This window comes from Sabethes cyaneus, chromosome 3, assembly GCF_943734655.1.
Source record: "Sabethes cyaneus chromosome 3, idSabCyanKW18_F2, whole genome shotgun sequence".
NCBI classification, from domain to species: Eukaryota; Metazoa; Arthropoda; class Insecta; order Diptera; family Culicidae; genus Sabethes; species Sabethes cyaneus.
This window is the reverse complement of record NC_071355.1, coordinates 169,490,965-169,515,190: the sequence shown is the minus strand read 5'-3', so window position 1 is coordinate 169,515,190 and position 24,226 is coordinate 169,490,965. Positions and strand designations below refer to the sequence as shown.

General features: G+C 37.8%; 1 protein-coding gene across 1 annotated transcript in view; it reads right to left on the bottom strand.

Annotated features, from left to right (window-relative positions):
* LOC128740407 (uncharacterized) overlaps window positions 1-24,226 on the bottom strand; it is a 139,976-nt gene that overhangs the window by 108,247 nt on the left and 7,503 nt on the right. The window contains exons 2-3 of the mRNA XM_053835947.1: window positions 23,067-23,214; window positions 15,263-16,036 (exon numbers count right to left, since the gene is read on the bottom strand). Coding sequence (XP_053691922.1) covers window positions 15,263-16,036; window positions 23,067-23,214 — 922 coding nt within the window. The remainder of the gene's footprint in view (window positions 1-15,262; window positions 16,037-23,066; window positions 23,215-24,226) is intronic.

Sequence of the window (24,226 nt, the reverse complement as noted above, 5' to 3'; positions counted from 1 at the left end):
CCGCGGATCTCCCAGCTTGGACAAAAAGGGGCGGTGCCTAACTTCTTAAACCTCGTTTCAATGACCCTCCCTTACCTAATTTTCTCTTCTTCCACCGCTTCACGCTTGGCCTCATTCTGTTTGGATCCTATCAACATTTTTGTTTCATTACATTCTACCTTCATTCTACCTTCTACTTTCTTCTGTTGATTGTAAAAAAATAACGTTATAGAAAAATTAAAGCCCTTTTTTTAACCTTGTACCTCTTGTTAGGGTTCACCATACTTTTGTTAACCTCCCTGCATATACCCTTATGGTCTATGCCAAGGAACATGTATAACAAGTTTGATGAGAAATCATCCTGGTGTTCCAGAGTTATATTCATATTTATATATTAGAAGATTTACAGCTACGCCGATACTAGGAGGCTACTCTCCTTTTGTCTTCCAGGTATTTGCAATTCTTATAAAGCAAGAAGCAAAGATTTTTTCCCTATTTAGACGACCCTCCTCCAATTATCAGCACCCCGTTTTGTTTCACGGCCACTTACCCGAGCAAGGATTGACAACAAAAGTATATCAAAATTATTACATATTCTGCTGTTGATATCAACTAGAAAACATGTTTTGTAACCAACTCAAAAAGGCACCTATGATGTATCATGTATCAGACTTTCCTATCATTTTGTCTTCATTTTTATTGAAAGAAAATGTGTTGAGTGTTGACAGATTCTGTTTACGATATAAAAAAATCTTCAATATTTAAAATAATCTATCTTCATATATTCATAATTTTTTTTATAGTAAAATGGTTGGTTCAAATTATATGATGATAGCAAAATGATGATGATAAGATAGTAAAATGACAACTAATTCTGCTTTCCTATTAATATTGTGTAACAGCAAGATTAGTATTCCGTTTGATATTTTTGATAGCAAAAGTAGTATTCAATTTAATTTCACGGCATGGTATTTTTGCAAAATACATTTTGATATTTTAACCGCTAAATCGACCAAAATGAAATCACACCGAGTATTCAAAATCCGTTACATCAATATATCAAATTTTGTTTTCAATTTGCTCTAAAACTTTGCTCGGGTACAGTTGGTTTCTCTTCGAAAATCCTTACTATGAAAGAGAAACTGACCTCCCTCCCCCTTTCAGACCTCCCAATATTGTCTCCAAATCTCTTATTATCTTACAAATCTCTTATTGTTCTGAGAACGCCACCCATCTTACTTATTTGGACCTTCCCAGATTTGATAGGGGGCAGCCCAATTTTCGCTAATTCTCGTGCTAAAGAACACGTATGTCAAGTTAGACGGAGAATCGTTCAGGCGTTCCGGAGTTATGGCTGAACATACATATCGATCGGGCACTTAGCTCGCTTCTTAGTCAGCCCCTTTCTTGTGCCACATCCACTCACATGCGTTTGTTTACTCTTCGAAAGGCCTACAACGGAACAGAAAAAAGCATTTCCAAATGTCGTCCTCCACTCTAGCGGTGACACCCCCTCTTTAGAACCACCTCTCTTATCCCCCAGCCACTTATACAACTGTTATTGTTCCTAATGCAAAAGAAACGCAGCCCTTTTTGTTTACTTTTACAACCCCCTGTGCCTTTCGTTAAACCCCCTGTACTCATTCCTTTAAATCAAGAAGAGAACACGGGTGCTGAGTTTAATAAAGAATCGTCCAGGCATTCCAGAGTTATGCCCCAACATGCATACTTACTCATGTTCCTTTTAATATATTTAGAATGAGAAGTGAGAAGCGAGTATTGAGAAGTAAGAAGTGAGTAGAGAAAAATGAATAGTGACTACTTGGCCTCACCTTCGTCCTCGAGTCTTATCGGATTCGAGTTAATTATGCCATTTGACAGCATACTTTTCATCCATTATGCCTTACATCTATTATATCTGACGCCTGTATGCCCCGTGATCCCTACCTTCTCCGTGCTGATTTACGAAAAATAAAATCTAGCACGATAATTCTTCGGCGTGATTGAAAATTGAAGCCGATATCACTACCGCCAATCGACAATGCTAAACACAGAGCCCTGGAAGCCACACATAAATTTTATTGAAAAAACTGCCTCACGATTCTCAACAAAAAGTTCCAAGATCAAGACTAACAACTGAAAACGGTCCAAGTGCAGAATTCAAACCAATTGAAGGTTACCTTTTGCTGTACTAGCAAAGAGAAATAAAACTAGGTATAAAATCAAATAATTTGTCACCCACTTAGAATAAGCGAAAACATAATGCCAACTCATTACAACTCAACAACTGTTCCTAAAATAACCTTTCAGCCGAAATTGGATCGATACGAATTGGAACGGCGAATAAGCTTTCAGTTGCATGTACAGTCGTCTAGACTGACTAGACACCAGAAACAGCACGAATCAATCCAGCCGGCTGTCAATCACGTCGCACTGTATGAAGAGTCTGGGCGAAGAAAGTGTTTCCGTAAATAACTAGCGCGGTCGCTAGAATTTCCATCCCATATTAGTACATTTTAACTTTGAGCAGAAATGTGTACCCGTATTGTTGGTCCTAATTTTCATCCATTTTTTCAGTACATTATTATCGTAAATATGCGGAAAAGTTTATGAAGTCTACGAGGTTTAGCACGAATATAGTTTACGAATTTATGAACATAAAAATTTACCCGATTTACCTGAACAAGAATTGATTTTATTCGATAATTTCCATATATCCTCTGATTGTGGAAATTCATTTGTTATTCATCGATTGTAGAATTAATAGAATTAATTTTGTTAATTATTAGCAAATTTTGGAAACAATACGTAAAGATAAAAAAATTCACACACATTTTTACCGTGGAAAAAAATGTGCAAAGTAGTTGGACAAATTAGTTTTTGATTTAATTTTTAATGTGGGCAATGATAGGCAATCATTTCAAGAAGTTTTGCTCCTGCGCACTTGAAACTGATTCAACAAAAATGCTCATTCGGCAACATACGGTTATGCTGATAATGATGCTGCTTTTTCGGCAAAACAATAGTATCAGAGCCAGCGATACAGCGCGCGAAGCCCTGTGCAGATTAAGCAGCAAGGCCTTTTTTGTATGCCAAAAGGGAATTGGCTTAAAACGCCACTGTAACAGTCTTAAAGATCATCTTTTGGAAAGTTAGGCTAGTTAGATAGTTGTAATCCTGTGCCCCAATTTGGTCCTACATGGCTAATAAAATCAATGACTTTTTGGGATTTGGGTTATGGAGGTATGGAGTGAGAAAGAAACTTCTGAAAAAGATATGCCTAGATAAAGCGAGACCCGCAATTGCAGAGCAGATGCGCAGAGCTTTCAAGTTCAGAGTTACAAAAGCGGCAGATGTCGACATCATCCAATATGCTTTAAATAATAAAGAGCGGGACTGTGTCCAGTTAAAAGTCCCCTGATTACTGAAGCTCAGCTTGATGTTAGACACCACTATAGGGAGACCAAAAAATATGTTTTTTTTCGCCTAGTGAATGGTATAACGACTATTTTTGTGTGGCTTATATTAAGCCACCCTTGTAAACATCATCACATGGTCGTGTTTATAGCTACTAGCTGCACTGCAACAAACTTTCCTTTGGCGGCGTAAGCAATACTCTCATAACCAATCTGCGATAGCTTGTGAACGAATGAGTCGGCCACCAATGACCAACGAAAGAAACAGAGAACTACGATTTCATTTTGAAATAGAGCCACAATGATTACACTACAGCCGTAATAATTAAAGCGAAGGGTATGTTATCGAAAGCGCCTTCAATATCAAGGAAAGCACAAAATACCGTCTCTTGATATTTGAGCGTTTTCTCGATTACCTAACATACCTAACAGCAATCCAGTGCTATGTGCCGATACTACCGGCTCCAACACCTTGAACGTGTCATGGGATGCTATGGTCTAGGACTAAAGAAGAGATGAGCGAAAAACGGGAGCTGTTTACAGAGTTTCGTGATAATAACAACATTAGTGGATCGATCATTCCCTATAGACAGGCCCTTAATGTCACGTGGGAGTCTCGCGACTGCCGAACGAAAAACCAAATTGCCCACATCTGACACAGCCAAAATGGAGAAGGAGCCATCGAGATGTACGCAACAAGCTCCACCGCCGAACAACGCCGATATTGACCATCACCTTGTTATCGCACGTGTTCAGTGACGAATCGAGAAAGTTAGGTGTTGTTACGACGTGCATCGGTTGGAGAATCCCGATGTGAAAAGAGCTTTTATCGAACAACTCGAGTCTCGAGCCTCGGAGTTGCCACATGTGCTGGAGCTATTGCCAGTAGACCAAATCGAGAAATGCTTTGGAATCCTCTAACGTTGGAGCAGCTTAATGACCTTGATCTAGACGACGACATTATTTGTCGCACAACGCCAAATCGATATGCCGAGCAAGTAAGATGACCTATCCGAGAGCTTACAGGCAGCAGGTCTCACAGTCAATATAGCAAAAACTAAGCCTATGGTAGTGGACACTGCACACTGATAATTCCACCAAATTCACAGTAGCGGGACAACAGGTAGAGCCGCTGGAAGCTTTCAATATCTTGGTATGCATACAATCGCCCGGTGGTGATACCAAGTGGCCTGACAACTGGATATCCAACGAGGAACTTTATCGTCGATGACATCAACGGCCGATAGCAACAGAAGTTCAAGAACGTAGGTGGAAATGGATCAGTCGCACCTTGAGGAGCGGAGAGAACGAGTTCTGCAGAGAAACGTTCGGCTAGAATTTGCATGGACAACGAAGAAAAAGAAGCAGACTGAGAGGATCAAGACAACGCAGCTTAGCCAACGACATCTAGGTTGTTAACGAGAACCTGTCCCAGTGACAGATGATGCCATAGCGGATAACCATCGGCAGTTGAGATGTCTGATTTCATCTCTTTGTTCTGCTGAACCGACGAACATGGACCGATAAGTAACTAATAAAAAAACGCAAAATTTAATGTGACCTATTTTTGCCCATTCCACCCATTGTGCAAGGAATTTGTTTCATTGCTATGCATTAATATAATATCACAAATTTCGATGGAACAAATCCAAGCATTTCTTTTTTACCATACTCACTTTATGTTTCAAAGGTAAATTTTTTTTAGTCAAATTTTAAACAATTTACAAAAATTTAAATAAAAATATAAAATTATCTAACTAATTTTCGATATTGTTGAATCCAAGGACAAATTAGGCGTGTTTCTATAGTCATGACAGTAAAAATACACAAAATATGTTGAAATATTTCACATGTTTACTTTATTCACCGAGTGGCTCTTTCACGGGCAATTTACCTGTGTACGAGCAATCATATTTTTCACTGTCATTTCCAATAATCATATCTCCAATCAAATTCAATTGTTAATTGAAGCGATTAATCAAGTTTGCAATAGGCGACTATTTTTCCCCAATGCCATCTATCCAAGTCAGGCGGACAATAGACGTGATGAACACCCAATTAACTAAATGATTGGCGTTGTCTGTTTCAACAGGCTTCCTAGTCACATAACGTAAAATAAATCTCACGTTCCACTATGAGATATCAGGCGGACAAAAATCAGAAAACTGACTTTCACTAATCCGCTTAATGAAATTTTCTATTGATAGCAAATACTTCAATTAAGAAAAATCCAAAATAAGAAGTCTCTAGTCGATGTTGTTTCTGAGATAGAGGCTGTCAAAGTTGACAAACGATATGACATATACGCTTTTTGCCATTCAAACACGTTTACTTTCAAATCAATTTTTGAACACTATTTCCAAAATTAAATCTTATGTATTATATATCATTAGAAAGGTAATGAAATGAGCTTTCCGAAAAATAAATGGTTTAGACGGCTAGAAGGGAAATTATAATAATAAAAAGCATAAGAAGAAGGAAAATATAAAAAATAAGAGAATTTTCTGCTTTCGTAGTCGAGAACTTTTTTTCTCCAGATATCTCCAGGCTAATTCCTCCTTCTGGGTTAAATCTCAGGTATATACTATCAACTTATGAAAGAATTACGTGCCACCATGCGCCACTCTGCGAAATATAGTGTTTTGAAAATTTCTAGTCACCATGGGAGATTTCAAGATTATATATATTTCCAGCGAATAACACACACACACACACACACACACACACACACACATACACACACACACACACACACACACACACACACACACACACACACACACACACACACACACACGCACGCACGCACGCACACGCACGCACACGCACGCACACACACGCACACGCACACACACACACACACACACACACACACACACACACACACACACACACACACACACACACACACACACACATAAACGCGCGCGCACAGCTAACTGATCAACGTGAAATTATGTCAACAGAAGAAGCATATAGTATAATCATATTTAGAAACTGGGTTAAAAAGATTTCAATAAGAAATAATTCATAGGGAGTCACCATCGGGATTTCCTCTATACAACGTTAATGGAACTATGAAGAAAACATGCGCCCCTCCTGTTAAGTTCATCGAAGAAATGTCTTCGAAAATTTTAAATTGCAATCCATATTGAGTGGGCTGAATTTTTAGACCTATGGCCTATTTTAAGATATGTTCTAGATCTGCTGAACTTATGGATCAATTTCGGTAAATCTTACAAAGCTTATATGGGACGAATGAATAACTTAACTGGCCTGATAAACTCCATTGAGTAAAAATATTGTTAAGAATAGGGGAAAATCAGCCAAACTTAATACTTTCCGATGACAATTAAGGAAGGGGTGGGCACCACGAGATTTGCCGGAAAATTTTACATATATTTGATCAATTGCCAGGCAGTTTCTGAATTTCGTTCGTTTTAGGCTAGGTTTTCCCGTAGTGCTAATAAAGCCATTTTCAAAATTACTTCGAAGTTTCGAATAATTTCAGAAGTGAAATACCATAATAATTTTACTAGTGAAATGCATTATATTGCACAAACAAATAGCACAATTAAATAATAGAACTATACAAATTTGTACGAAATTATTACTTTAATTTAAATACATACAAAAGTATCCAGAACCTCAAAATTTATTATGTTGATTCTATGTTGAAAATGCATCTTTTTCATTAAAATACATTATTTAGTCATACAAATATCTGGAAGCTTCAGGTAAACGTATTTAAACATACTTTTACTAATAATTCAGATAGAATAACGCATGCCCCGGATATTCAAAACACCATATCTCCCGAACTACCAATATTGTCTTTTCTAGTTAAGTGATTCTTATGTAGAATTTGTCTGGGGAACATTATGAGCATATTTATTTGAAAATAAAATAGGGGGTGTTTTGAGATATTCGCATTTTTGGTTTTAAATTGCAAAAAAATGTATGATCTTGACAAATTAGATAAAAACTGATAACATCATTCGATTGCGCGGTCAAAAACCCATAGAAAAAGTATATTGGCATGTCTTCACATCAAACTGTTGCAGAGATATTTAAGCCCGAAAAATGACTTTTTTTTTGAAAATCTGTAAAAAACTAAGCAGCGCCACTGCTAGGGGAATTGATCAATCGCCGTATAACTTCGGGAAATTGGTTGTGGGGTTGGAATGAACAATTATGCCAACTTTGGTTGAAATCGCTGATGGTCGAATCCAAACGTTTGAGATGGAATGACCCATATTAGTTTTTCACATATGACAAAGGTAAACAGTTAAACCCTTTTCAAAATATGTTCGTGAAATGCTTGCAAATGTACTCTAACAACATATTTTAATCATATCAACTAGAAAAACGTCAAAAATCCTAGAAAAAATTCGAAAATATTTTTGTCCGTCTGCTTGTATGGAAATCCCCCATAGTGCGTTCGACGTAAACTGAAATGCATATAAATTAATGAGCATGTAACAAAAAATCAGACATATATTTTTCCATTAAATAAAACGTAAATAGCAAGAGCTCAAATCGTTTTTAAAGATATATTTTTACATCAACTAAAAAGAGGCAATAGTATTCGAGTGAATTCTGTCAGGTTTTAGCATGACTATAAATCGAAGCGCGAGTAACGAAAGGTTAAGAAATAATATCTTGAAATCACGCGATAGCCAAATCTTTTTTAACCTTGTTGTAGTTTTTATTGTAACAGTTTACATACAACTCAAATTAATAATTAAATCACGCCTTAAATAAAAGTTGAATTCTCCAGTACCAGTTGATTGTTTAAGCGTCTAAGTTTTTTTCATTAAAAATTGATCTTTTAAAGTTTAAGTTTAGAATGATATCTATGGGTATTATTCTAAAAATATTGCAGCGTCTGTACAAGTAGATGTTGTGATAGTAGCATAGGATAACTGCCGAGATGAATAATGTATTTTATTCATTTTTAGGTGATAAAATTTGTACATTAATTGTACTACTGTGAGGCTCATAAGTACAGCACCTTAAAATAAAACTTCGATTATTGATAATCTGTTTTTCAGTAAACCATTCCAAGTAATTACACTGATAACACTCGTAGCAAATTGTCATAGAACAATAGCAAAGTTCTTACAATAAAAATATACGCAATGTCAGATTTGAAATAAATAATAACAAAAGAAACAAAAAGGTAGAACACAGCTAACGAATGTGTACGGCTACAGTGCCCCAATCAAAACGTAATACCATGTGATATTTCATCGGTATTACAATGCTTCAATTTTACCCATTCCAACACTGAAACATCAGTTAATTCTTACTTGGGCGAGTTATGATATAGATTTCATTTTGAACATTATCCTTTGAAACTCTATGATTGTATTCAACCACAGCATGAAACGCACCCTTCGGCCACACTAACAGTGCAAAACCGGATATCATGTTTCAGTCACGAAACAACAGTCAAACCGCAACACAACAATTAGTTATGTTTTTGCTGTTTTGCGAGCATCGGACGGCGCGTTTTATTCAAATTCTTTATCTCTCCAGTCTCCACTAAACCGAAGTATCATCATTTCATTTCAGACCGGTGGTACGGCGAACACGAAACAAAAAGGTTTCAGACCCAGATTGCGACAGTCTTCGGCACTATGTAGGTTAAATGTTTCCACAATTGACCTTTTTGCTTTTAACATAACCAACCGTAGGAAAACCTGCTCCTATATGCGAACACCCAAACCGCAAACATCTGAAAGCACATTAATTCAGATATGCGGAATGAATCGCAAAACATGGCAACACCCAGAGCGAGAGAACCAATCTGCCTTCAACTTGCACTGCCGAGTTTCAATCGAATTATCTACCAGAAACATTCTCCAGCAGCTTGCCTTGCAAATTTGGCGCATTACAAAAAAAAGTTTATCATCGTCAAATTCGTATAATAAAATCCGGAGTGTATGTCACGCAAAGCGAAAACTGGGAAAACTACGTGCCAACGGAATGTAAATAAAGCGAGAAAACTACGTGAATATTGTCGATGTCATGGAACTTGAACAGCACGGAAACTACCATGATTGAATCTGAATATGTAGTTATCTATTTACAATTAATCATTTCCGTTTAATGGTAATCAAAGTTCACCAAGAAGATTGGGGAAATAGAATTTTATTTTAGAAGTTTTATTATTGACTTTAAAATGCATTTTTAACCAAAGTTAATCGCTCGCTCATGAAACAATTTGCATGAATTAAAAATATATGAATATATTTGAATCGTTTGTTTGAGAAACCCTACCTTTTAATTTTTATGAATTTTTGACAGTTATGAATTTTTGACAGGGGATTCCTACATCTTTTCTCAAATTATGGAAAAAGGTTGGTTCCACAAACCTCTTTTAGTTGGGGTTGAAAATATTTCGAGAAAATCAGTTTTTTGTTGTTTACCTACAATTGTGTCAAAAACACATGTGGGTTTCTCAAACGAAGGATTCATTTGTATTTGAATCAAACGGGTTGTAATCAGTTATTTATATAACCAAAAATAACGGCAAATACACAATGAGACTGCTGACCAACACTGGCAGCACAATGTCGTTTACACGCCGCGCTATCAATTTTATCGATTTAATCTGTGTGCACCTCTAGTGAATACAGACTCTGTTAGAACCGTTATATCCGTGATCACGATAATTGATATGAGAAAAGCTCTGTTACGACCTTGTTTACGTTGCAGCTAATTGACAGTTTTCACAACGTAACGGTAATCGCAACCATTATTTTGGGCCTTAACAACGTTCGCAGTGCAAACATTGTTCTGACTAGAAAGAAGCTTCAGGAACTGCTGACTATATATTTCCTCTTCCACTTCACATTGTTGCTTGACTTTTTCAGAAAGAATCAGTTTTGTATTGGTCATTCATTTCTCGCAGAAACATATCAGTGTGTAGATAAAAAAAATTAAATGTTAAATAAGAGTAATAAAAATGTTCGGAGAAAGTTCGTCGATAACTAGGAAGCCTGGATCACACACTGCGACGACAAAAAGAGTGGTCATCGCATGCTTTCAAACGGGACCCTAACCTCTCCATCCGAGATGTTGCACACAATCATGCATCGAACTAAAAAACGGACAGTCGACTTATACGAATAGTTAGTTATTGCGACGATAGACAAAACAGCTTCTTCAGCCGGATATGCAACTGTCAAAATTCGCTATGAAAAGCGACATTTTAATTGCAGCTGGAGTCGATAACTAGGAAATTAGCGTGAATAAGTATCTGGAAAAACGTCTGCTACCTTTCCCGAAGTAATACGTTTGATCTGTGCTGTTTTGCCCGGATTTGCCATCCTATCATTACGAGAAAAATTGGGTCATCATCAACCAGAAACCTAACTTCTCACCATAGTTATTGTAACTCGAACTTTTCCTCGCATATGGTCCATCATCATTTAGGGGGACCCGGGGCATAAAGAACACCTTAACTGTTTTCAATTAATTACGGGCAAAAAGAACCAAGTGAATTCAACCTGAAAAGGCCTAAAACTTAGATGAGGGTATAATCTAAACAGTTTCAGTGAGTTCAATATCAAAATAATATAAAAAAAGAAAAAAAATAACGTTTTCGTTTCAGATGTTTTTTCGCTCGATATTACTTAGTACGGGGCAAAAGAGCCACTATGGTGGGAAAAATGACCACAAGTAGAGAAATGTTGAATTTTAACTTCTATCTATAAGAATTAGGTCTAGTTAATGTGTTAGACCAAAAATAATACACATAAAGATAAATAAGATTTCAGTATGCTTATTTTCGGCATAGTCATTATCATTTTGTGCAATTTTCAAAAAGTAAAATTTCAAAATCATTTTAATATCTGAGTTTATATTTTTTATCGATGAACTTTCTTTTGCTATATTGTAAGACACTTTAGAAACCATAAAAAATAACCATGTTAAAATTCTTCGTCGTTTTCATGGAAAACTGAAGAGTGACACTTTTGCTCTGGGTGGTCGTCTTGCCCCTTGTTCCCCTACATTTGCTGTTTTCCCCAAATTCTATATTCGCTAAAATTTATTCTCGTAGCTTACATTTCCACCCTTCACCCTTGGTCCATCACAAACGATCAGTATTCGATAGAAGGCCTTCACTTCAGATTTATTGAGCGGATTCCACTCCTTGTGAACCATAGCGTCGTCATTGTCGTTTTACCACTATTTAACTATTTGGTCGAACTTGAATAGTTACAGTTTACTAGTCGAAAGTCGAGTCAACAAAGGCAAGTAACCTCATGCTGCTCCAGAAATGGCAGCATGAGACATATTGCCCTTTTATTTCGCACCGGTGCATTCTATCGATTGAGTGAGAAATAGGGTAAGGAACGAGTTAAGCAGTGTCACCTATTTTAATCAGTTGAACATAAATGAGCCGAAAATGCACTTTTTTATTCATATTTTCAAAATCTTTTGATAGGATCATCTTCACAAATCACTTAACCATACATTTGATTCACATAAACACAATTTATTGGGTTTCCGACAAGAAATATGATGAATTAAAAAATGTTGTCCAAAAACGTACATTTTTCAGCTGCTGAAGGTAATCGCCACCTCGCTACTAACGAATCCATCACATTTTTCAGCACTGATTACAATCACTCTAAAAGTCAAGCACTCAATTGTTACATACCATATAATTCAGTCTCTTTTTTCTATTATCTAAGGCTTTGTCATTAGCCGAAAGTTTTATTATTTTCTAACAAAACTGAAAACAAATTCTGAATTGACGGAACCTGTTCACCACTAGCAGCTGCTGCAGCACAACTGATGAACTATCATGTTGCCAAGACACTGTTTCGGTTCTGGAAATAAGAATTTTAAGTTTGAAATTAACTGAAACCTCCTATGGTGAAAACGTGGTTCAATACTGTCAAGAGAAATGTATGTTCATAATTAATTTTTCTTTATTAAAAACAACACAAAAGACAGCTTTTTCAATAATTTTCGAAGATTTTCTCAGTGATTTAATAAAGCAACGATGTGTTTCAATGTTATTTGCTTTGACAACACTGCTCTGAGACGGATCGTTTGTACTGCTATATGTTTACCTCTTTTGTTCTCCCACCATCCTTATGAACAGCGAGTGAGACGTCAAACTCGCAGTTTCCCATAAGAACAGCAGAGAATAATAGAGACGACGAATACCGTTTGCCGAACGGTGCGGTGAGTGTATGCCCCGATAAACAATTTAGACAGATGGCATTTTACGCATCTATGCCGATACGCTATGCCGATTACGCATCAGATGCCGATTAGTAGGTCGCGGATAGGAACGCGAACTTACTGAATAGGGGGAAAAGTTCGAGGGATTTTTTAAGGGGACGTAAAAAAATTCAGATTTCAGGATTGCTTAAAAAGCACCTTGCGAGTGAAAATAGGTTCGGTCTGTTCAAAATTAGTTCCGCCGCTCCAACTTTTAAAGCGAAAAATCCAACGTTTAGCTCAACAATAGTGTCTTCCAATGGTAACAGCTTGAAGAACTGAAGATAGCAAGAAGATTGGTATGCTGATATCCCCCATTTAGTCAACCCATCGCTTGTAATAAGGTAAAACAATCAGTGACCCGCTTAGAATGCTTAAAACTAGTTCTTTACCCTACAATTGTTATCTAGACAGGAGTTTGTATATCAGTCTTAACGACACAATCGTATTTTGTCAGTAAATTTTCGTAGAGATTCCTTGATCGTTTGCTTTGCTTGCACATTTTCATTCGCGTTGCGATCCAATGCATCTTGTGCCTTAGAACTTGTCAAACAACCCACTCAAACCCATTCTTTTCGTTTTGGACATAGAATTACGAAACTGCTGCCATTTTCACCACGTCTCTCGACAACTTCAACGTTTGACGTCGAACTTTCGACTTCAGTTCTAGGATCAGATACCTTTGGTTTTCTGCCGCTTGTGGGTTTCCTGTGCAGAATAGATATGCATCGCACTTGTTCCGGTATGACGCCATCATCAAGCCTTTCATGAATTTATAAATTTAAATAAATGTTCAGAGACTGATGACTAATAATAATAGATAAACCTATTGGAAATATTACTTTTAGGTATTTGGGGGAAGTGTGGGCTCATAAGAAATGCGGATATACTTTTGAAGGGCATGAAACTTTATTATTTGAAGTCTGGCTAAAAGTAAATTTGAACGCCCCTCGTGTGCCACCGGCACGTCCCTTGTGGTAGGAATTGGAACCATTTGACAAAACTATGTTTACATGTTTATGAAGAACAACTGGTGTAAGTTTCGTGAAAACATTCCACCACATTGTGGAGCAGTACAGAGTGAAACTCGAACGACGTAGAAAAATCTTGCACAAACACCTGGAAAATCCAGACTGGGCTGGACCAAAGCTGTGGAAAATGCTAAAAATGCCTAAATCAACAGTCTAAAGGCTATAAGGAGAACCTAAGTGTGGAAAGGCGGCAAAGAACTTCTAAGAAAACCGAAACTAGGGATCGAATGCTGTGGGAAAAGATATTGAGGTGCGGTGAGTTCAATCCTGGCATCTCCACCCGGGATATGGCTAGGAGGTACGGTCAAATCACGTAGAATATCCTCGCCGGAGAAGGCTACAGTGCCAGTAACCATGCGAATCAACACTTGAAGTAGAATTTGGTAGCCAAGAAGCGCGCTAGGCGTTTGTACGAGCAAGTGTTGACGAAATTCAAGGCATGTATTTTAATAGACGACGAAACCTATGTGAAAATGAATTTCAGGCAGCTTACCCGTCAAAAATTTTAATTCAAACTGGGCGTGACGATGTGCCAGGCAAATATAAGCTCATGTTTGCTGATAAATTCGCAAAAAAGGCAATGATCCGGAAAGGTTTGTGTAGCTGTGGACTGAATTTTAGGCAATTGTCAAACAACAACTTCGGTGAAGTGAGGGGACAGTCAACAGTACTAAAAACATGTGTTCAAAGTGGAAGAAACATGCAGATTCAATCCCATCTTCAACTGTGCAAGGCATGATGAGTTCTTTTAAGAAAAAAGTTCGACATTTTATCAGAACCAGAATCAGAAGAAATGCAATAATGTAACACTGCGAAACTTAAAGCTGCATAAATAAACTGCAATCCAGTCATTTATAGGTTTTTCTACGACACGCCAATACCGAGTTATAGATAGTTCTAAGCGCTCTATTTACTTTTAGTCAGGCTTTATTGGCCCAATGACAATCAACGTAAATTTGTTGACGCTTTAGTTTAGCGTTACTTAATTTATTCTTTTTTTATTTAAACTACTTAATCCGTATTAGTATAGCATGTACAAAAACAAAATTCCAGAAATTCCCTGAATCAATATACGAAAATGTGCAATTTTCATTGTTCAAAGCGAATCACATTGCACAGCTATACTTACACCTGCTACATCATCAAAAGAAGTTGCACTGACATTTACTTGTGCATGTTTAATTGAAAAAAAGTTATGACTTGACATATGAATCACTACAACGTCATGTCATGAATCTACGCAATCATCATTGCACTCATAAGCAGTGCACTTTGCAGGTAATTTTCATTCCTAAAAAATTAAATTTAAAGTCATGCAATCAAGCAAATGTATGTCAGCAAGTTGATTGCTATTTGTCTATGATCGGACAAAACCATCCATCCCTGCTTGTATAAACTAATCAGTATAAAAGCGTGGAACAATATTTTCAAAGCCATCAGATAGATCAATATCCTACAAAACAAAAAGCGAATATAATCCAAACGAATTATGTCATCTTGATTGTAGCAACTCAACCAAGACCAAAACTTATTCTAATCAATCATCATCAAAATCGTAGCTCATGCGGAAAAGTAGCGATATTGTTTTACCTGTAATTGAGTGCGTTGCGTATATTGTACTCGTGGAATGAATCATTTCGCATTGATTTCTGTATTTCAAACTTATCCAGCTGGGCAATGCGCTTTCGAATACTGCTGCAGTCATGTGTTTTCGCATGATGTGACCGGTCATTTGAGGAAATTATACTCTCATCATTTTTATCAGTAAGTTTCGACATTTCATCTTCCACATTTGCAACAACAGTGCTAGAGAGCACGTTAACACTTTCCACAACACTTTCTTCTATTATCGGTAACGCACTAAACACACTCGAATCACCCACTGCACTGCCATTTCCGCTATCCGTATCATTGTTGGTGAGCAAAGTTATTTCCACTGAGCTCCCCAATACTTCATTTCCGGGCACGTCCGTTAAGTTATCTCCACCGACACTAGCTATGACACTACCGTTGCCATCAATCGACACCTGACGCCGGTAGCGTGAGGAGGAAGACTCGTACCCACCACTTTCGTCAGTCTCTTCATCACCACCGCCACCACCATCGGTAATCCGCCGCAAATAACGAACTATCAGGTGTTCCAGCTTGCTCCGCAAAGAGCTGCGCTTGTCCTTCACGGTACGGACATTCGCTGTCTCCGCAGAGCCAGCCGCATGGACCACCGCGCCAAGCGAGGGGCTTGCTTCCTCGCGGGAGCGTTTGTGTTCATGATTTCGCCTCAACGTTTGCAGGAATCGTTGGCCAGCTTCCTTTTCCTCTAGCGTTAACTTGTCAATTTTTCTCGAGGAAAATGAGTGGGTTATACTGTAAGCATAGAAGAACGAAAAAAGTGTATTTTAGTTTTTGTTTTATAATTTTATGTGTAACGAATTATATATTTTGTATGTAGGTATATTATGATATTGCAATACGCAAAATTCGAATGAATGAACATGAATTTAGTGACGTTCCGATTTACCTTCATAACGGCCGTAATTGTGGTGCCGCCGGGTTGATATTCTATAAACGCGCACACGTGATTTGAATAAAATTCAAATATTCATTCAGCAACGAGTAAGAATTACCAGCACAGATACGTGTGCTGAACACGATACAGAGCACTTTTCTATTCTTCAAGCAAAGGTATTGAAAACAGACTTGTGGATTTTTCAAAAGCATCACACAGCCTTCATGAAATTTTGTAGGTACACAGGCATAGTTCATGGGTTTATGAACGTAAACAATGTGTGAAAAAATTCTATTTGCCCAGAAAACTCTAAGATAAATTTTCCGATTTTTTCGTAGATCGCTTATTTCAAAAGTTCATAATATTTGAACAAACATTCTTTAATTAGAATTTGAGCAAACTCAGCAATCTAAAGAAAATATTTTCTAAAAAAAATCCACAAAACTTCTGACAATGATATAATAACTGTTCCATATAGGAAAAGCCAAGTCACTCTACTAGATATATTAATTCGAGCTTTTTATGCAGAAAGCAATAATGACATTTTTCGTTTAGTTTCTCTTTTCTCTATGCCAATCAGCGGCAGCATAATTCTTCTAGATCTGAGCAGAGGAAATCGCCATCATTGACGCCTGCGTTGGAGTAGAACTACATAAAGAGTACAATTTAAATTCTGGTCAACCATAATCAAACGGCGGCATTACTTTATCCAATACGATTAGCAACCGAAACTTGGTTCTACATCCGTGAATAATGTTGCCTAATCACCGTTGCTTGAATTGACGCCGGTGTCAATAAACAATCAAATGTAAATTCAAATCACTCTGGGTGGTATGTTAATCGAACGACAATGTTCAAAATAAGCATACGAAGTTTTGAAAATCAATTGTTAGTTGCCGTGCTTTAATAATAATACTGTAAGACGAATACTTGAATGAAGATCGTATTGAAAATTAATCAAACAACGTACAGCACATTCAAAACTAACTAGGGTAATTTGCCAATTATTGCGCAGCACCCATTTGTTGCACACTTTGTGGTGTTTGCACCTTTTCTCGACGGTTTATTATGTTAAATGTAATTTGACAATTTGACTGCAACATCGGATATACAATTTTATTATACATCGCATGTTATGATTTGTTGCGGTAAATGAACGTGATTTTTGACCGTAATTATAAATTTTCTTACATGTGTCCCAATTTTCTCTTCACCAAATGATTTTCTTGTCAAAATCATTGAGAAAGTTGATTTACAAAATAAACTTTCACCGAACGTTAGATGCAAATAAACATATTTTATGGATTTCGTAGCAGTGATACAAACATACCATACTCAATACGTGAATAAAATTGGAGTTTATAACAAAAATTGCCACAAGTTCTTTTTGTTTACCAACGCAAGCCGTGGGAACCGTTGTTTTCCGTATCGGGATTGTTCCCGTTTTTCACCGTTTATTACGAGGTTTCCAGTCCATAATGGATGCTAATGTAATCCTAAAGTATGTTAATGTAAGTAGCTTTGTCCACAAATAAAATAACTTGGTAGTAATGCCATTGTAAGAATGAGGAAAAGTCAAAACAAACAAAACAATTGGGCGTGAGGTGTGCAATAATAAGATTTGAAGGTTATTTTGGTGTACAATAATTGGGTGTAGAGTTGCTATGCAAAAAACGTATTTTACGTATTACAGTTTTGTAAGAAATTTCATGCAGATGGGCATAGTAAGCGGTTTTGCCAACAAAGTCTGCTTTCATTCGTTCAAAAACACTAAATTGCAGTAGACGAGAGCTTAACTGTGCCGCAATTGGCAATTTACCCTACTTCTGCCAAGATAAACTTTACAATTGGTTCTTAGAATACAGCAACTCTATGGGTGGTAGACTTATTTTCAGCCTATTAAACGGCAGCCTGAACAATATTAATGAACTATGATGAAACTCTATTTTTCCATACAAGTTTTTCATACCTACCAATTCATTTGCTAAAATCTACCGAAGGTCTGATTGCATTGTCTAGAAATAAAACATTTTTAAATTGGAGTTATTGCTTCAATAAATGATGAGCTTGTGGCGATCATTTTAAGCTCGTTGATTCCATTTTCTGCCCATTTGCATTCTATTTGCAGCAGGTAACAAGCGCCTGTATGATTCAAACCATGATACTTATATAGTAACGCCCCGAATACTTATCGCTTGGTGGTGGTACGCGTGTGCCCACCGCTGTTTTTTAGTTGCTTAATAAATAATCAAGCAGATTGTTTGGCATATTGTTAGAGCCTATCTAAAGCTTCGCACCTACCAAAAATTGCTAAACCTATTGGAAGAAACCTGAGAAATTACGATTAGTGCACATTGATGGACTTATTCGGGGGACTGCTGTATTTCAACAATAGACCAAAAGGATATCAGCTAGCGTATATGTTGATGATTGTGTTGCTAATATACAGGCAATATACAGGCACCCCCACAGATATGATTTTCTTTAATCTGATCCTTTTTAATCTAAACCCTGGTAATATGAATGCGTTCACATTAAAAAATGATCAAACGTCATACACAATTGCCTGTTAAGTTACTTAATTACTTTCTTCTACCAGCAGAGTATCGGGGTGGCTCTTGCCATATCAAGAATTCCTCTCCACTATACTCGGTCCTGGGCTACTAGTCGCCAATTCGTTTCTAGTATTAAAGACGAGGTCATATGCGAAGGTTAAGAGTTGGCTACTCCTGCTGAAGATCGTTCCTCTTGTTTCGATGCCCGCTCGCCGGATCACACCTTCAATGGCGGACATGACATACAGGACAGTTCATACCCCTGCCGTAACACTCTGCGCGATTCGAAAAGAGTCGAGAGTGTCCCCGATACACGCTCGTAACACATCACTTTTTTTTCCTGTATGGACTTATCACTGCGACCAGTATCGTTGATCTATTGTGATATCGTCCGAGTGTTTGCTGTATAACCCACACTGCATTTATTTTTGCTATAATCGCTATTGAATGAGCGATATGCTTGCTTATTGAATTTTATGCGAGCTTGTGTGTAATTGGGTACCCTTCGTTCAATGCTTTTCTCTACTTTACCCACCTCGTTCCACATGACAGCGCGCAGTCCTCAACTATAGCCATCCCTGGCGTGGAAAGACCAGTGCATTTTACTATAAGGGTTTCATTTTTGCACTGTCAACATTGGCGGAACTAGGGGGGGGCTAGGGGGGGCTAAGCCCCCCCTAGGAGAGATTTAGCCCCCCCTAGAAAAATTGACTTGGCCGACCAATACAACGGGCGAAAAAAAAAAATCCGGGGCTATAGCCCTCCCTAGAAATGAGCGCTAGTTACGCCAATGACTGTCAATAGGCCATATCGGGATAATATAGAATTCAGTATGAAGGGATAAACCCATGCTAAAGTCACTTTGACATCGAATGGCCTGATTCTACCAAGATTCGAACCCATGACCATTCGCTTGTCAAAGCAGACTCGGTAACCTTGCGGCTACAGCGCCCCTCTAACACATCACTTGCTTCAGGATAGCTAAGCTTCACTTGCTCCAGGGTAGCTTTGATCAGCCGCGTCAGTTTTGTAGGAAACCCGTTCTCGTGCATTATCTGCCATAGCTATTCGCACTCGCCTGTATCGTATACTGCCCTGAAAACCACGAAATTTTGATACTTGGGCATGTCTACCCTGGTGCACTGTTGAATAAAACTTCTGCAATGGTTTTCGGAAAGCAACATCATATACGTCGAATAAGACATCAATCAACCAAACTGTTCACCTGACTACCGTGGACCCCCGTTCGTTTGACCGTTTTTAATCTGAACACTTTTTAATTTGAACCCCGTTGGTTTGCACGACGTGCAAATTAAAAATGGTTCAAATGCCATTCTCAATGTGACATCATTTGCTTATGCAGATAATGCACATAAACACCATTTGTTTGAACTGATCTAGCGTGTTCAATCTGTTTCACAATGCGTTTTCCCAACGATTAGGTATGGTTTCTACATTTCTGATCGGAGAATGAAATATTCGTTGCCTGCAACTGCCAAGTTGCCAGTTGCCAACTGCCAGTTCACACAAGTTCCAGCATATTTAGGATTACCAGTTGTTCAAATTAAAAGCTAACCCCGTTAGTTTGCATGAGGAATCGTTCAATCGAACGGGGGTCCACTGTACCACCAATAGCGGTCAATTAAGTGTCGCTGGGCAATAATCAGAGGTATATTCAAGGTGAAAGGCTCAGGGTCTTAAAATAAGCCAGGCATCAAGAACAACTGTTCAACGGCATTCAGAAAATGCACTAAAGCTTCAATATTAAATCTATTTAGAGATTGCTGAGATTTATCTCAGGTACACTTCGCCGCGTATTCGCATAGGCTATATGTTTTCATCAGGATTTTTTTTCCATAGCGAAATTACCTGATGCCAACCAACCACCAACGCTGTCGCACATCAGCAATCCTTATACGGTGGTAGATTTGTTCCACTTTGACATAACCGCAACATCGCTTAAACAACGGCTTCATAGATGACTATGTGATAATGACCAGATGTATTTTTTGTATTTCGCACTTCGTTCTTTTTGCAGTTTCGTTATGGATTGAGCGAACTGCATATTGTGCGTTCTTGAGTGTCGTTATTTATCACCTTTTTCTCCTCCTTTTTTTACTACTTTTTAACTACTTTTACAATCTGGCACTCTAGAGTCTTGGAAGTACGGAGACTAATTATAATTTGCCCATGGACAAAGGGCTTCATTACGTACTTCGTACCAGTAGACTAACCAACGTATTTTGGACCCTATCAGCAGCTGTACATAATTTGAGCCCTTACAGTAAAATCAAATCCAAATTATGTACAGCTACCGGTGGGGACCAAAATAGGTTGGTTGCCCTACCATTCTTAAAACTAGCCACAGATAGAGATTTCATCGCCGGTAAAGCCAATTTTAGCACGAAGCGAGGGTGTGTATGAGTATGTTAGGTACATAGTGGAACTAGTTAAAATTTTCCGGTTGGCAAGAGGCTTCATTACGCACCTCGAGCCAGTACCACTTCAATAAACTTTCCCTGGCAGGAAGCTTCATTGTTTGTGAATGCCGAATTCAGTATGAAAAAAGGATGTGGGCTCTGCATAAGGCAGCACTACTCACTATGACAGAAGTGCTTCCGGATACTATAGTATTTTATAGAAACGGGCTTTCTGTCAGATTTCATCATATACTAAATCAAAAAGGAAGGAAAATAAGCATAACACCATTAAAAAAGCGTTTCCAATACATGAAATAAGATGAAAATATACAAAATAAGTACGAATTGAAAAAAAAAACAAAATGGATAAGATCGAAGTTTAAGAAAAATATTCTACTTTTGGCCAGGGATGGAACGATCAGTTTGACTCAATTCACATTCATTTGACAGTACCGTCTCAGCCAAGCGAAATTTGACAAAGTTTTATTTGGGACATTTGTAGAATTAGTTATTATCTACAATTTTGCTGAATAATGTTTTACTGTATCTTTTGTAGTTACGGCTCTATAATGCTAGTAGCTCGTTATTAGCTAAGTGAACGTTCACTTGGCTACTAATGAGCTACTAGCATTGTAGCACCGTAAATACAAAAGATACACCCCAACTTTATTCTGAAACGGTGTAGATAATAACTAGTTCTTCAATAGTTCAATCAATCGAGACGGTACTGTCAAATGAATGTGAATTGAGTCAGAGTTGTTGTTGTTTTGTTTGTTTGATTATAGTTACTTTAACAGCTTGGGTCATTCGTGACTTCTGCAGGGTTGGGATTCAAACCCGAGTCCTCGGCGTGAGTAGCGTGAATGCTAACCACTACGCCGGGATTGACCCCAGAATTGAGTCAAAGTGATTGTGCCATCCCTGCTTTTGGCAAGCAATATGCAGATGCAGACTGATAAAAAGGACCTGCAAAGCAGGAATTGGGAATTAATCAAAGGAGATCCTTACGAAGAGGCTAAGATAAGATAAGATAAGATAAGATAAGATAAGATGAGATGAGATAAAATAAGATGAGTTGAGATGAGATAAGATAAGATAAGGTAAGATCAAATAAGATAGAATAAAATAAAATAATAAAAGATAAAATAACAGAAAATAAGATTTAGATGGAAATATATCCAATCACAGTCGAGTTTCCACATATTACTTGAGAATTTCATTAAATTTCTCCACTGCTTTCAACGGGCTACTGTGACTTTTCAGATGGTCGCCCACACATATCTACATTCCATTTTATGAAATGGTTTGATGAGGTTTAAAGGTCTTTTGCATCAACATTTATATTTCTCGAAATAATACGGTTTAACACCAGTTTAATTATTAAATTTAAATTAAAATTTTTTTGTTTCCAACCGGTGCGCAAGCAATTATTCTTGCTGCAAACATTACATCTTGCAGCCTCTCGCTATCGCTTTGCAAACAAAACAAACCCGCTCAAATCTGTTAGTGTCCTAGAATTGTCCTTCATTGTGCATAACTCCTACTAAAACAGTGGAGGAAAAAGAGAAGACTGCTCGTTGCTAAGCACTACAATAGTACCATTTTATTTCTGAGGAAAAATATCGAATAAACATAACCTAGCAAGGTCAAGGTCATGTTTTGTTCTAAACACAACTCACCGCTTCGTCATTCGAGACGATGCAATAATGAAACTCAACTAAATATTCAGTCTTTCTTCAATCCATTAGTATAACGAGCGAGTCGAGACTGGGTAAATTTTTTTCTCTATAAGGCCTACAAATTAGGCAATCAATTATCCTATTAGCTTGTTATGGGAGAGTTTGAGGGTTACAATGTAAAATATAAAAAGGAAACAATCAAAAAAGTTTTTAGAAACGGCAACATAGTCTTACCTGTTTTCGTCCACGTAAACACACTCCTCGGCACGGTCTGTCCTGCATCGAGGCGTAAACTTTGCCTCCAGGATTGCCAGCTTAGATTCCAGATTTCCGCATGTTAGTCGAATTTCGGTGTCATAACATCCCCATTCCTCAATTACTTCTGTTCTCCAGTGATACGCCAGCAAGAAGGTAATGTCCAAATGTCGGTAACGGTGCCAAGCGCGAGCACAGAGAACACATTGTCATGCATCCAGCCGGGGCACAATTTGCAATGGAAAAAGAAAATCTACTTTAGCACGGACAAAAAAACACTGATAATATAGAATAAAGGATTAAACTTGCTCGGTATGCGATCGATAACGAGGAAAAAATTTTCCGTTGTACTGTGTTCGTTTCGTTTTCTACTCACGATTTGGCAAACGAGAGTTTTCGAGTGGTTGCGGTCAAGGAAAGGTGTTCCCTTTTGACCCAGTTAGCTGGTTTCAACCGTAATTTATGGTGCTACATTTGAGCGCATTACTTGTTCACACAGATAATCAGAGTTAATTGTGCATCTGTGGCACTTACCACGGAACTTAAACCAATTTCATAGCGTAGCCTTTTGCGGGTCTTTGTCGGTTTTGATAAACTTTGCCGACTAATTTGAATCATTACTATACTAAAACCATTTCATTTGTCAGCATTGGATAAACAAAAAATTAGCTTAAAACGCGCAATCGCTCGCACAGTAGAAAATGGCATAGTCCTCAGTGTGCATCATCTCGATCTACTGCATAAAATTATTATTAAAATTATCTTATTATTGAGACAAATATGTACTAAGACGCCCTACAAAAACCATACTTTGTTAGGTCAGCATTGGTGTAGCTAGAGACGGTGCCTGGGGTACCAGGACCCCTCCAGAATTCTGCAGACCCCCTCCAGAAATTTTCCTCATTGGAATTGGAAACCGGGAAAAAACTCAGTATATATGTTCCCGCTGTGTAGATATTTTCTTATTCACTAGGCATAGCAAAAGCGTAGTAGTCGTCGTCGTCAGTAGCTTAGTAGCCACCCCGGTTCATGCTGTTTCAAGCGTTCGTCTCCATTCAACTACATGTTGGGCCCCTCGTCGCAAATTTCCCACTCACAGAAGTCGCAAATCACTTTCGACCTGGTCGAGCCATCACGTT